General features: G+C 39.1%; 1 protein-coding gene across 1 annotated transcript; it reads right to left on the reverse strand.

Moving 5' to 3' along the window:
- Window positions 1-12,518: 12,518 nt before the first annotated feature.
- LOC106131724 (la-related protein 6) lies at window positions 12,519-14,992 on the reverse strand. The gene has a single exon (XM_013330899.2). The coding sequence runs from the start codon at window positions 14,932-14,934 to the stop codon at window positions 13,723-13,725; it is 1,212 nt and encodes a 403-aa protein (XP_013186353.1). The 5' UTR covers window positions 14,935-14,992; the 3' UTR covers window positions 12,519-13,722.
- Between the last annotated feature and the right edge of the window lie 1,265 nt (window positions 14,993-16,257).

The raw sequence follows: 16,257 nt of genomic DNA on the forward strand, positions 1-16,257 counted from the left end.
CCTCACAATGCCGTCTGTGTCATCCTCTGATTACCTTGCCTTTCTTCGATGAAGGTCAACATACAAGTATTGTATGTATGTTTGTATATGTGGATGGTATTCAAGAAATTAACATAACATTGCAAGAGATAGGCAAGAGATTGCAAGAGATAATCTATGGCAAAATGTCAGGCATATATGAAAAAAAGTCAGATCAAGGGTACCCGAAACCGCCAAGCTTGCAAGAAGAGAGTTATGAATGTGGATGAAGCGAAAGAAGTATGCAGAGATCGTGGCAAGTGGAAAGATATTGTCTCTGCGTACCCCATTCGGGAAAAAGGCGTGATTTTGTGTAAGTATGTATGTATGTATGTATAGGTATAATTTTTGTGCCATTGCAGACATGTAGTAGCGAAGTGTAAGCTTTTTTGGATAAACATGATCCAGGGTCAAGTTACTCTGCAATGGCTCTGTTTTTCTTTTTCTTATGGTGCAATAAACATACATACATATAATCACGTCCATATCCCTTGCGGGTTAGACAGAGCCAACAGTCTTGTAAAGACTGATAGGCCACGTTCAGCTATTTGGCTTTAAGATAGAATTGTGATTCAAATAGTGACAGGTTGCTAGCCCATCGCCTAAAAAAGAATCCCAAGTATGTAAGCCTATCCCTTAGTCGCCTTTTACGACATCCATGGTAAAGAGATGGAGTGGTCCCATTCTTTTTTGTATTGGTGCCGGGAACCACACGACACTGGTGCAATAAAGAGTCTATTTATCTATCATGCAGAGGTAAGACGGGAGTTGCTTCTTGTAATAACCAGGAGCCAGGAATCCTAACATAAAATTAATGGAAATATAGCATCCTTTTTCACAAGTCTAGAATTTACTTTGGGACTAACTCAGTCTGTGGAATGTTTGTGATATAAGTAAGTAGATATAGGTACTCATTGGTATACCAGTGAACTTGGAGCTAAAATACTTTTTTATACTTATATATGTTTATAAAACGATAATAAATTATCGAACCGTCGGACTCATTGAAATTTAAAATTTGCGAAGAATCTTTTAAAAACAATTAAAATTTGTACGGCGATAATCGGTTTGGAACACCACAAAGGGGAGGTCTTCCACCAAGCTAGGTGTTATGCCTGGGGTACCACGCCAGACACGAGGTATAGTCGGAAGTAGAATCCGTAAAAACTTCGCTTGCGCGATTCTGAATTGTCGCTGCAATTGGCTGAAGGCGTAGCAAACAACGCTGCGATTGGCTGATCGCGTGTCAGACTTCCTTCGCAACCTTTGCAGGGGAATCTAAACACATATTGGATCATGGTAAAAGCTGTACTAGATAACACTCCTCTAGTAGAATGCCTATTCCCTTAGTCGCTTTTGACGACATCCATGGAATAGGGATTGGGTTGTCGGGAACTACATTGCGCAGAGAAAGAATATTTATAAAGCATAAAATCATTGCTCTAAATAATCGTAAAAGTTATATAATCCACCTCAGCTTACAGCTACGAGTATTATATAACTTTTATAGCCATTGTGTAGACAATGTATCTCATTAACTTATGAATGCATTGGACATTCATATTTTGAGAGTATTGGCTCCGTCTACCCCGCAAGGGATACATATAGTGACATATGTAATTCCCACGGGACGAAGCCCAGAACGCAACTAATATTTGCAAAGTTAAGATGAGTTCACTTTGAAATTGTATAAATAAAGAAATACACGCCATTTCAATCTTTCAATATCAAATTACACTAATGTTACGCCTTCACATACAATAGCATAATATGTCTGTCAGGTTATCATACTTCCGAATCCATGACCCTGTCTGACCGCAATCACAGATAGACGTGATTGCAAGTTCATAAGTTCAAGTTCTACAGTTGGATTATCATGATTAATCTTATTACTATATCATACTTACATATTGTCATATCTTGATCCCTATTGCAGTGTAGTTAGTTCCGCCGCTTCTTCTACACATGTGCTTTGGAAGCGGTAGTAGTTATAATTAGATTTAAATGATGTGACTTCAATATGTGATACCTTGTATCCAATTTTAAATCTATTTCACTATAGTCGTATAGTCACTGATTGACTCACTCAGTGACTCCGTCATGCGACTCCGAAACTTCTTTCCAGGAGGAAGAAGCTTTAGTCCCGATAGGATGTGCCTCATAACACATGTTTAACATAACGTCCTGGTAAAGGGTCAGCATGTCAATTCTGCTATTTTATTTTAATCCGAAACGGATCTGAAACGCATTGATTACAACTTTTGGTATTCTACTAACAATTTGTCAAAATGATGCCGTAACGCATTGGTTACGCAGCCGAAACGGTTTGGTTGTCGTATTCTGCTAAAGGACACTTAACCTTCCGTTTGCCGTTCGGCTATTATTTCGTATTCTGGTAAGTTTTTGACAGTTGGTCCGGCCAAAACGCAACGGTTCTGCATTGGTTGAATTGTCCAAAGTTACGGTTTTGCATCGGCAGCAAATAACCAACCGCTTCCGTTTCATTTGCGTTTCAGCTATCAACGTAAAGTTACTGGAATACCGTTTGACAATATAAACGCAACTGTAACCAAGCTGAAACGCATCCGAACTGTTTCGGTTAACAAATAGCAGAATTGGCCTGCAGGTCAAAAGTACCCGAAACCGCCGAGCTTGCATGAAGAGAGTTATGAGTGTGGATGAAGCGAAGGAAGTTTGCAGAGATCGTAGCAAGTGGAAAGATAGGAAAGAGGCGTGATTTTATGTATGTATGTATGTATGGTTAAACATCTATTGAATGTGCAGGTTTCCTCACGATGTTTTCCATCACCAGTTGTAATATAATTCGAAACGTCCGAGAAAGTTACTAACGTTACGTTTGCTTTTAATAATACTAATTTATAATATACTAGAGGCCGCCCGCGTCTTCGTCCACATGGAAACCCTATTAATCCCGCGGGAACTCTGGGATAAAAAGTAGCCTATGTGTTATTCTGGATCTTCAGCTACCTACATACCAAATTTATTCGTAATCAGTTCAGTAATTTTTGCGTGAAAGAGTAACAAACAACTTTCCTGACATACTCACAAACTTTCGCATTTATAATACTAGAGGCCGCCCGCGTCTTCGTCCGCATGGAAACCCTAGCAATTCCGCGGGAACTCTGGGATAAAAAGTAGCCTATGTGTTATTCTGGGTCTTCAGCTACCTACATACCAAATTTATTCTTAATCGGTTCAGTAATTTTTGCGTGAAAGAGTAACAAACATCCTTCCTGACATACTCAACAAACTTTCGCATTTATAATATTAGTAGGATTGCAACGCGAAAGTTTAAAATCAGTCTTTATCCATTACGGAGTAGACAGAGCCAACAGTTTCGAAAAGGCCATGTTCAGCTAAAAGGTTAAAGAATTGAGAACCTTTTTTGTATTCGTTCAAAATTTGTTTGATTCACGCAAAGACAAAAGAACATACATATTTATTTCGCTTATCATAGTATCGTTTGATATTAATATTCAAAAGTTGTTATCGTGTGCACGCGGCCTTGTACCGAATCATGAACACCTGATCATCAGACAAATTAGACTTTGTTATCAGTTGTCTTGGTTTATAAAGAATAATGAAATTCACTGTAGCTACATCCCAAAGTCGTTCTAGTTTCAAATCTCAAGTAAACAGGTTTCCCTTGAGTCGCGAGGGTATTTAATACCTATAACCCTTTTCATTTTGGAGAGGATGAATGAAAGCAGGTTGACTAAGCAGATATACAAGGAGAGTGTGGAGGGAAAGGTCGGAGTGAAAAGACCTAGACGAACGTATCTTGATCAAATAAAGACGTCTTGGCAAAGGATCAGGTCAAGAGTACCCGAAACCGCCGAGCTTGCATGAAGAGAGTTATGAATGTGGATGAAGCGAAAGAAGTAGCCACGATCTCTAGCAAGTGGAAAGATATAGTCTCTGCCTTATCCTCCGGGAAAAAGGCGTGATTTTATATATGTAAGTGTGTAAGCCTTTTAACTCATTTCGGTAATCGTTGCACTAATTTATTTATGTATATTTTTATGTATGTTTATTATAATTATTTTCTTTTGTATTTAGTCTAGATTAAGTTCTCTGTCAGACCCAATAGTTGACTGGTAGATAATGCTTCTAGAATTAAGCCTATTGTGCTATACATTTTAATTTGTACTATATATTTTGAATTAGCAAAGAATCCTGCCTGCATAAAGAATAAATTCCCTTTTTTCTTTCCTTTGATTAACTTTACAATTTGCACTGGTAGAGAAGGCACACAGCATGCTTCTCCCTCGCTACCAGCCCAGCATGGAAGCTCCCACTAGATGAAGTGCTCCTTAGTCGCCTTTAACAACCTCCGTATAACAGAAACGGAATGGTTCCATTCTAAAGCGCCGGAAACCACACGGCACAGGTATTTAAGTATAATTTCAAATCCCTCCAAATTTGCAAGTTTACTCACGACGTTTTAAATTATTGCCGTGTGGTTCCCGGCACCGATAGTAATAACAATACGACCACTCCATCTCTTTCCTATGGATGTCGTAAAAGGCGACTAAGGGATAGGCTTACTTGGGATTCCTCTTTTAGGTGATGGGCTAGCAACCTGTCACTATATGAATCTCAATTCTGTCATCAAACCAATCAGGTGAACGTGGCCTTTCTTTCTTTTGATGACTGTCGGCTCTGTCTACCCCGCAAGGGATATAGACTTGATTAAATGTTTTAAATTATGTTGATGAGGAAAAAATGTTACGTTTTGATAAACGACCCGCCGGCCTTGAACCCACGCTCTGTAAACAATAGGATGTTTATGTTTACTCGCTATACTTATTTCCGCATCTAAGTTATTTCACACCATAATTATGTGAATGGTATTTTGTTGAGCGTCACAATAACATAAGTGGTCAAACAGGCAGTCAAAATGAAACACAACCTCATTGGATAGCAGGTAGTACTGGCTGGAAAACAAATAAAATTTAAAAAAAAGGAACAAAAAATGGATTTTTAGCGCCAAAACATATTTTAAGTTCGTGTTTATTGTTTAGTGCCGTGTGGTTCCCGGCACCATTAAAAAAAAGAATAGGACCACTCCATCTCTTTCCCACGGATATCGTAAAAGGCGACTTAGGGATAGGCTTATAAACTTGGGATTCCCCTTTTAGGCGATGGGCTAGCAACCTGTCACTATTTGAATCTCAATTCTATCACTAAGCCAAACAGCTGAGCGTGGCCTATCAGTCTTTTCAAGACTGGTGGTGACTGGAAGAAGGGATATAGACGTGATCATATGTATGTATGTATGTTTGTTTAGTTCATCTTATTGTTTTTATTAGTTAAAGTCTTTTTAACTTGAATAGTTAGTTCATCAGTGCATATTGTAAAAGTGTAAATATACTATAGAGTGTTGCAATAATACAGTGGAATTTCCATAGCTTATTCTGCAGTTTTCTTCACGACGCCTTCAAATCATTTTCTTTGCTCATATTTCAAGAAATGTGTATGTATATATTGTGAGTTCAATACACAATAAGTATTTTTAATTAGCCGTGTGGTTCCCTGCACTATTAAACATATAAATATACACAGAACATGTAATGATATAGTATCTTCAAAAACAAATAATTAAATATATATTTTTAAGGGAATCCCATACAACAGAACTGGCTATTTTTGATAATTTTTTGCGGTAAAAAAGAAAAAGATACAGTTAATTTTGCAATTGCCGTGTGGTTCCCGGCACCAATAAAAAAAGAATACGACCACTCCATCTCGTTCCCATTGATGTTGTAAAAGGCGACTAAGGGATAGGCTTATAAGCTTGGGATTCTTCTTTTAGGCGACTGGCTAGCAACCTGTCACTATTTGAATCTCAATTTTAACATTAAGCCAAATAGCTCAATGTGGCCTATCAGTCTTTTTAAGACTGTTGGCTCTGTCTACCCCGCAAAGGATATAGACGTGATTTTATGTATGTATGTATGTATGTTATTTCGCATTTGTAACTGCAAATGGATGGTAACGCTGGCGCGTATCCGACTCGCACTTGGCCAGTTTTTAAGTAGGAAATATTATTGTTTACTACCTATATATATGAAGATAATTGGGTTCATGAGCAAAGAAACAGGTTTTGAGATCTGCTTCTGGTTTTCCGGCCATAAAAATACGTTTTCCGGAGACAAGTTTGTATTAAAAATTTGATATATTACTTATTGCTAGAGCCGTTACTTCTATAGTAATAAGGAAAATAATTAATTACTTATTTATGTTCTCAGACAATTCGTAAACAAGACTTTTAAATCCGCCTTCTAATTTGTACCCGAAACGGCAGAGCAAGCATTAGGCCGGGACTCCACCAAAGCAGAGATGTGTGCGGTGTGCTGTGTGCTGTGCGAGAAGAGATGTTTTTCAGCTCGCGGGACTCCACCAAAGCGGAGATATGTGCGGTGTGCTGTGTGCTGTGCGAGAAGAGATGTTTTTCAGCTCGGGTGCGGGGCGTTGAGTGCTCAGTACGCACATCTCTCGTCTCCACTGCGCGTCGTCCGCGCACAGCTCACATCTCCGCTTCCATCGCGACATACAAATATTACACATCTCCGCACAGCGATCTCCACTGAAGCTGAGCGGAGAGGAGACGTGTCAATAACTCAATTCTATTGGTTGTTTAAAAAACATCTCCTCTCCGCTCGTCTCGTCTCCGCTTTGGTGGAGTCCCGGCCTTAAGGGAGTTAAGAATGTGAATGTAGCGAAAGTATGCAGGGATAGTGGCAAGTGGAAAGATGTAGTATCTGCCTACCTTTCCGGGAAAGAGTCGTGATTTTATATATGTATGTAAGTGTAATAAATATATTTACTTGATAATTTATTTAATTTTTTTCTTAGGTGTAGTTTTAGTTTAATAGTTTTAGAAAAAAGAAAAGGACCACTCCATCTCTCTCTCCCATGAATGTCGTAAAAGGCGACTAAGGGACAGGGAAGTACCTAGGGATTTTTCAAGTATAATAATTAGTCATACATACATAAAGTATGTCACGTCTATATCCCTTGCGGCATAGGCAGAGCAACAGTCTTAAAAAGAAGGATAGGCCACGTTCAGCTTTATGATAAAATTGAGATAAAAATTGTGACAGGTTGCTAGCCCATCGCCTAAAAGCATAATCCCAAGTTTAGAAGCCTATCCCTTAGTCGCCTTTTACGACATCCATGAGAACGAGATGGGGTGGTCCTATTCTTTTTTTATTAGTGCCGGGAACCACACGGCACTATTTTAATAGACCAATCTAACCCAAATTTAAACCACCATTCCGATAACCGAAATATATTTATATAAATGACATAAGATGTGCAAACAGATGACGTAACGAACCTTGGACCACCAGAACCCACGATTTGGCGACTAAACCAAGGGCGACTACTACAGCTGAACTTACGACCATAGATTTATATATATATATTAAAAACTAGCGGCCCGCCCCGGCTTCGCACGGGTGGACATATTTTTGTGTTTTATATTCTGAAATAAATTTATTTCAAAACAAATTTATGCCTATGTCACTTTTGAAGGTCTATTCTATATCTGTGCCAAATTTTATCAAAATCGGACCAGTAGTTTTTGAGTTTATTCGACACAAACATACAAAAATACAAATCTTTCCTCTTTATTATTAGTGTGGATTAATTTGTTACCTTGGAACTTAGTTTTTTAATTAAGTACAACTATATGAAACAAGATCGAATTATAGGCAATTTATCATATTTTATTCAATTCAAAATATTTATTGCATATAATAATGTACATCAGTTGAATTATAGTTTCTGCTTATAAATAGGTACAATATGAACCCTTTTGGGCATCGCAATCAACACAAATATTATAAAGTTGAAGAGTTTGTTTGTTTGAACGCGCTAATCTCAGGAACTACTGGTTCGAATTGAAAAAATATTTATGTGTTGAATAGACCATTTATCGAGTAAGGCTTTAGGCTATATAACATCACGCTGCAACTATTAGGGGCGAAGAAATAATGGAGAATGTGAAAAAAATCGGGGAAAATTATTCATCTTTGAGGGCTTCAATGATGGTCAAAATAACTATTCCACGCGGACGAAGTCGCGGTCACAGCTATAAACTAATCAACTTGGGATTCTTCTTATAGGCGATGGGCTAGCAACCTGTCACTATTTGAATCTCAATTCTATCATTAAGTCAAACAGCTGAACGTGGCCTTTCAGTCTATTGCGAGACCCTTGGCTCTGTCTATCCCGCAGGGGATATAGACGTGATTATATATTATGTGATGTTATTTTATGTATGTAAAACAATTTGAAATGAAGCCATACAAAATACTTTTTGGCTACTTAGCATACATCACACCACTAATGGGATTTTCATAACATCAGATACTTGTAAGGTTACTATGACATAATAATTATTTCGTCACTCTCTCTCCGTCAGAAGAACATCCATACATATAATCACGCCTATATCCCTTGCGGGGTAGACAGAGCCAACAGTCTTAAATAGACTGATAGGCGTTCAGCTGTTTGACTTACTCATATAAATTGATAGATTGCTAGCCCGTCCTCTAATAGAAGAATCCCAAGCTTATAAGCCTGAGTCGCCTTTTACGACATCCATGGGAAAGAGTACGCTATTACATAAATAAAATTACACCTCTTTCTCAAATCGGAGACTACATGTTTTTCCATTCCAATAAAAAACACCGTATTTTATTCAGTTAATAAATAGGCCTTCGCAAGCACTTTTTCATACATTTTACATTTTAATTTTAAATAATATCTAATTTATTAGTATGTGTCAAGAAGCTACAAGCTACAAACTACCTGAGCACTTAATCCTCTTGATGATCTTGATTTCAAAACTGTTGTCTCTGTCTAACCCGCAAGGGATACAGACGTGATTATATGTATGTACGTATAAATACACAATTTATACAGTTGCTCAGTTTTCCTCAGAACATATTATTATCACCGCCAATCGTAATTATGCCATGTTTAAAAAGATCTTCCGTAAGTTATAAATAAGTCAAGGCGACTGGAGCTCAGGAAGTAAGCACTTAGAAATTATCTCATTACAACAGTATGTATTTGTGCAATGTGATAAACTATGTTAGCCAATGATCCGTCTATTGTTTGCTCATCCCGCTTTCGCATACTTATTCCTTACGGGGTGGTCAGAGGCCACGTTATGAAAAAAAAACAGATAATGACTGAATGCTAGCCTATCGCTTAAATTCGTGAGCAGTGTGTTTCCCTGCACCAATACAAAAAAGAATAGGACCACTCCATCTCGTCCCCATGGATGTCGTAAAAGGCGACTAAGGGATAGGCTTATAAACTTGGATTCTTCTTGTAGGCGATGGGCTAGCAACCTGTCACTATTTGAATCTCAATTCTATCATTAAGCCAAACAGCTGAACGTGGCTTATCAGTCTTTTCAAGACTGTTGGCTCTGTCTACCCCGCATGGGATATAGACGTGATTACATGTAGGTATGTATGTATCTCTTAATGTAATGGTCATAAGCTTATTAGCCTTTCCCTTTTTTTATTAGCTTTTACATAAATTTATCACGGCTCATTCTCAGAGGGGTAGGTAAAGACTAGAACTTTCCAATATAGATTTCCAGTATAAATAAATCCCCCGTCATGATGTTTTTAATATCTTTGAAGTTCATACATCGATGTGTTACTATTTTATTATATGTAAGTATAGAAATGATTTTATAGGGCAGTTTTAAAAACGTAGAAGCTGTGTAAGGAAGCCTTACGCGGGAGTCAAGGCGGTTGCATCCGGAAGTCACAGAGATTATGACAATTTATGCAATGAACTGACATTGAGATGAAGATGTAGATATGTCGTAAAGTCATGGTTAGCAAATAGGCAGAACCTTGTATGCACATATATAATCACGTTTCTGTCCTTTATGGGGTAGACAGAGCCAGTGCCGTGTAGCTCCCGGCACTTTATTTCCCATGAATGTCGTAAATGGCGACTAAGTGATAGGCTTGTAAACTTGGGATTCTTCATTTAGGCGATAGGTTAGCAACCTATCATTATTTAAATCTCGATTCTTTTATTAAGCCAAACAGTTGAACGTGGCCCATCAGTGTTTTCAAGACTGTTGGCACTGTCTACCCCGCAAGGGATATATACGTGATAAAATGTATGTATCTTTGCTAATATTATAAAGCTGAAGAGTTTGTTTGTTTGTTTGAACGCGCTAATCACAGGAACTACTGGTTCGAATTTAAAAAAAAAATTTGTTGAATAGACTATTTATCGAGGAAGGCTTTAGGCTATATAACATCACGCTGCAACTATAAGGAGCGATGAAATAATTGAAAATATGAAAAAAAAAACGGGGAAAATTATTCATCCTTGAGGGCTTCAATGATACCAAAAATAACTATTCCACGCGGACGAAGGCACAGCTAGTGTTAAAATAACTAACAATTACCTACTGCATTAAAGCCAGTACAAGGGCGTAGTCATAAATTTTGTCTGTCCGTCTGTTTTGTACGGCTCAAAAGAAACTGTGACCAATTTGACAAACTGAGGGGTTCGCCTCGGCCATGACACGAGAAGCCCGATCGAATTTTTTTTTTGTTTTTAACCCACTCCGAAAAAGAGGGTTGCATATATCGGCGGTTTGAATTAATTACAAAAAATGTAAACAGCGTACCAGTCCAGTATTTTTTACTTAATATACAAAAAGAAATTCATTTATTTTCATTAAAACACTTGTGTATTGTAGACGATGAGCTAGCAACATGTCACTATTCGAATCTCAATTCCATCACTAATCCAGGATGAACGTAGCCTTACAGTCTTTTCAAATAGTCTCTGTAAGGCAAAAAGACGTGATATAAGTAACTCAAAAAAAAAATGCAAAATCCTTCACCCGATGAATGTAGATAAAGCGAAGGAAGTATGCAGAGATCGTGGCAAGTTTAAAGATGCAGTCTCTGCCTACCCCTCCGGGAAAAAACGCGTGATTTTATGTATGTATGTCCTTCACCCACGCATTATCGAACCCGTATCATGACCTTAAATGCTATCAACAATTGACTTTACAACAACACTTCACCTGTTATGCAAACTGTCACTTAAAACCCACAAGGTAATCGGGTCTCCAATACCCACTTTCTCTGTGCAAGGTTAAATTTTATTTAAAAAAAAAAAACAATGTCTTTTTTGAAGTACCTACCCGAAACCGCCGAGCTTGCATGAAGAGAATTATGAATGTGGATGAAGCGAAGGTAGTATGCAGAGATCGTGGCAAGTGGAAAGATGTAGTCTTTGCCTACCGTTTCGGGAAAAAGGCGTGATTTTATGTATGTATGTATGTCTTTGTCACCTCTTTATCATTTAATCAACTTTTGCCAGTAACTTATTGGTGACGTCAGTGTGGAATCGCATATACTATAACTAATATTATTAAATGTGCCGTGTATTTCCCGGCACCATTACAAAAAAGAATAGGATCACTCCATCTCTTTCCCACGGATGTCGTAAAAGGCGACTAAGGGATAGGCTTATAAACTTGGGATTCCTCTTTTAGGCGATGGGCTAGCAACCTGTCACTATTTGAATCTCAATTCTATCACTAAGCCAAACAGCTGAGCGTGGCCTATCATCAAACTTTTCCAGTCTGGTGCCTCTGTCTACCCCGCTAGGGACATAGACGTGATCATATGTATGTATGTATATATCTCTTCATGCGTTATCTACTGAACCAAATTTATTGAGAAGAGTCTGGAGAAGGTCATAGGGCACTTTTCATCCCGTTTTCGTAAAAACTATAGTTACCGTGGGATTTGCTTAAAAACATTCATACATACATATAGTCACGTCTTTATCCCTTGCCGGGTAGACAGATCCAGCAGTCTTGATAGTCTGAAAGGTCACGTTCAGCTGTTAGGCTTAACGATAGAATTCAGATTTTAATAGTGACAGGTTGCTATCCCATCGCCTAAAAGAAGTACCCCAAGTTTATAAGCCTATCCCTTAGTCGCCTTTTATAACATCCATGGAAACGAGATGGAGTGGTCCTATTCTTTTTTTATGGGTGCCGGGAACCACGCGGCTAATTAAATTCCTTTAATAACCCCTTTAATAACTGTATGTGCGAAAATCTGCTATTTATACATTGTTTCAATTTATTTACTTACTAATTTATGTAAACAAAATTACATTGGTTCTGCTTATATCAAAAGAAATCTCTTCCAGCCGACCCGAGATAGGAGATATGATGGAAAGGGCGACAGGCGTGTATAGTATTTATTTTTCTGTTAAAATCATAGAAATTGGAATTTCAATTTCTATTATTAACCATATTTTAACTATTTGTGTGTCATAAGGTTTTGACTATGACTTCAAATACCTAATTACATTTTTCCTTTACTCTGAGAATATCGGAGAATCCTTGAACTTAGTTGTTTGGTCTGTAATTATCAGAAGCGTGAAATAATAACAAAACAATTCTTCAAAATCTTATATTAAAATTTACATCGCCTAGTGTTGTGTGCAAGGCGCGGAATAAATATCTAAAAATTCATTATCTGTACAATCACATTACTTAAACTAACTTAAATTAAATGGCGCGACTGACTTAACTTGACTAACTTTTTATTGTCAGGTTTCGCCTAAACGCGACAGGGCCTTAATAAGCCGAGGTTTAAGGCAGCTCTTTTTTTAAATTTTATCTATCAAAAAATAGGTATTAAGACTAAGAGAAAAAGCTTAAAGTGATCTCAGATAAGAAAAGGATTTGCCAAAAAAAAAAACAATTGGGAGTTCTCAAATTTGGTGTCATTTGAGAACGAATGCAAAAAAACCGACTTAAAACAAATTTTATTTCGTTCTACTTTTGAATTGTTCAAAAATATTTTTACTTTTAATAAAAGGAATGTTTTTTTTTTCAAAAGTTAAGAACTTCGAACATTTAATGTTTTTTTTTTCTATCAAGAACGTTTCATACGCTCTCTTCAAAATCAAATTTTCCATGACGTAATTTATCATTTAAAGTCGGTTATTTTGTTGAAAGCATAACTATTCATATTATACATGTTACATAACGTCATGCTCTGGGTAACTACCAGTCTGTTCACCGTTACCTCAGATGTAACAGTCAAATTACGTATATCTGGGGCCGCTATTTTTGTAATCGATGACTCACTCAATAAACATGCGAATTTTATTCGAATTCGAGACAGCAATTACAAAAATAACACTTTTTTTCTGTAGTTTTTAAACTGCCTTGGTCCCTCAGAGGAGTCTACAATCGCATAATGTCGATTTTGTATGTTTGTTTGTGCTAACAACTCTAACATAACTCCGATGAAAACTCGACCCCGGCGCGCGCGCGCAACTCGTAATAAATAAACAATAAATACTCTAATAAATTACACAAATATACATTCTAAACACAGCTGTGTTTTACTTAAACCTAGATGAGCTTAGCGATCACATTCCACTGTCAAAACGAACACATACCGAGGCAGGTAACTATCGAAATTAAAACTAATGGTAAGTATTCGTTTCGCAGTGCGCGAAGAGAGAAAACGCGGAAACCTTCCAAGTAGCCACACGCGATCACAATCGGAGGCTCGCTTCCTACGATCGAAAACGACGTGAAAGGCGTTATCCAACGATTAGAAAGGTGTCACGGTCGGCGGCCGCTTTCTAGCGCGAGTACAGCGCCAAGTCCGAGATCCGGCGCTGGCGCGCGGCCGCGTGGAAACCCCTCGTGCCATCCGGAACTAATGGCGCCCTCGGCTCGAACCGCGGAGCGCAGGATAGCCGCCTTCCCCCGCATTCTGTCCCTGACAGAGAACAGCCCGACAATCGTCGCGACAACCAACCTTCGGCACTGCTCGCGCTACCTGTGCTAGCTTGAGAAGTCCTCCTAGAGTTGCAGTAGAAAGAAACTCCAGAGTCCGAACTGTGACTGCAGGTCGACGGCCGCCGCGGTACCCACGTCTGGATCTCTGGCGAGCGCGGCGCGAAGAAGCCGCTGGAGCTGCGGCGGTAGTACGGCGCTGTATATCTGTATTCGTACTCCACTTCGGAGCCGCTGCAGCATGAGGAGTACTCGCACTCGTGGCGGCGCTGCGAAGGCCGACGCGCGGGAGTCTTCCTCTTGGGCTCTCGAGGCACTCCGTTCAATTCGTACACTCTCATACCTTCCTCGTCCACTGCTTGTAACCGCAAGGCTTCCCTGGCAGATTCAGACTCGGTAAACTCGACTAACGCACACACACAGTTAACCAAACTCGGGTTCTTGTTGAGGAATTGACGCACATCAGCCGGCACCGGGTTCCCGGGCCGCAGCACACGGACTAGCGCGATTTCGCCGCAGCTGGCGAACAGTCTGGACACGTTCTCCACAGTGGGCCGGTCGATGGGCATCTTGACCGCCACGACAGTCCTGGACGGCGTGGTCTCATCGTAGGCCGGCAGCGGATCGATCCTTCTCAATTTAGTGCCAGCTTCATTAATCTCTAGTTTCGTCGACCTTTTCAGAGCCTCAGCGACGACCCTCCAGTCTTTCGTGAGGTGCTTGACGCGCTTGAAGCTAGATATCAACTTCAGGGAGACATACCCTTCCTTGTTCCTCCTGACGTGTTTGAGCAGGAAGGCGTCTTTAGTGATATTCGCGTCGGAGAAGTAGAATTCCACTTGGGAGACGATTCTGTTGGCTAGCTCGTCGTCGGGTGGGGTGTAAGGGGGCTCCTGCGTTTCGGCGGCGACTTCGCAGCCGGAGTCTTTGCCGCCCCCGGATCCCGTTTCGGAGGCAGAGTCGGAGAGGTCGGCGTGGTCGTCGGTGGAGGGCCTGCGGTCGGTGGAGATGCCCTCGTCCGGCTCTTGCGACTGGGTGGGGGGGAGCCCCTCCATGTTGTTTGGCGCGGGATTAGCACTGTTGCATTACAGGAGCGTGCGCGTCGCTCGGTGTCTCGGTACGGACTGCGGGCGCGCGGCGAGCGGCGACCACTTTTATAAGATGATAGAGATACGCGGTAAGAGGGTCGGAAGCAATGACATTGCAGACTTGGCGGCGTGTTCGTGCGGCGGCCGATAGCACGTGCACTCACTGAACAAACAGTTCGCTTGTGAGGATGTCACACTATCCTTGTTGTAGTTCAAAACTCTAATTCTCATAATTATGAAGAAAATCTTGATTTTTTTTCAATACTTTTATTTTGTTTTTACAAAATCTTAGTATCAGTAGGCAAAAATATGCGTTAGTGTAACGTTTATTTTATGAAAAATCTTGTGTCTGTCTTAATTGTGTAATGTCTTAAAAAAGGGAGATGTTAGCAGTACCCCTAATCGTCGAAGATGCATGAACAGAGTAATGAGTGTGGAGGAAGCGGGAGAGGTCTGTGAGGATCCATAGTCTCTGCCTACCCCAATGGGAGACAGGCGTGATAGTACGTATGTATGTTACCAAAATAATTACTATATTATTTTAGCACCGATTTTTCTTTTAGACAAAAAGTACCCTAATTTCTGAACGTTTTCAGATGTCTTAAGGAAAACATAGAATTGGCTAGTGTATAAGATTCTTAATGTCAACAAGACATTGTAGATTGTATCTGCAAATAGAATTATCACACTATCATTACGGAAAGTGTTTTAGAATGTTAAGTAGGTGAGTCTTATAATCGTAAAATTAGAATTAACTTAAATTTTATGTTTTTTTTTTCAATTTACATGTAAAACTTTGCACCCGTGAAAATTTCTTCTTTCAATGTTTCTCCAGTTTAGTAATTTGAATTTTTAATTACTTCGTCACATCTTTATCCGTTACGGGTTAGACAAAGCCAACTATCTCGAAACGACTGAAAGACCTCGTTCATCTGTATGTACCAATTTTTATATTAAACTCTACTGAAAGTAACATGGATTTCTAAGCTTAAAACTTACAGTTTCTAACTGATAATGCAAAATATCCACTAACAAAATCTGTGTCATTGTAAGATTGTATTGTTCTGAACGATCATGTGATGTGTGTTAAATAGAGGTATTTTTATAGAGTCGACATGTATTAGAGAATAAAAACATGTTTTTTTTTAAGTTATTTCCACTTCTGAAAAATGTCTAGTTTAGAAATTTTAATTTTAGGAGGCTCAAAGTATTAATTCTTTAAAGAATTATAAGATCACAATAATTAACTGTCAACAATTCATCCGTATCTATACGTAAAACAAAAGGGGA

The sequence above is a fragment of the Amyelois transitella genome, chromosome 26 (assembly GCF_032362555.1).
Source record: "Amyelois transitella isolate CPQ chromosome 26, ilAmyTran1.1, whole genome shotgun sequence".
Taxonomy (NCBI): Eukaryota; Metazoa; Arthropoda; class Insecta; order Lepidoptera; family Pyralidae; genus Amyelois; species Amyelois transitella.

Bases quoted from the DNA above. Each gene is read 5' to 3' on its own strand.
- LOC106131724 (XM_013330899.2), bottom strand. From the start codon at position 14,934: ATGGAGGGGCTCCCCCCCACCCAGTCGCAAGAGCCGGACGAGGGCATC.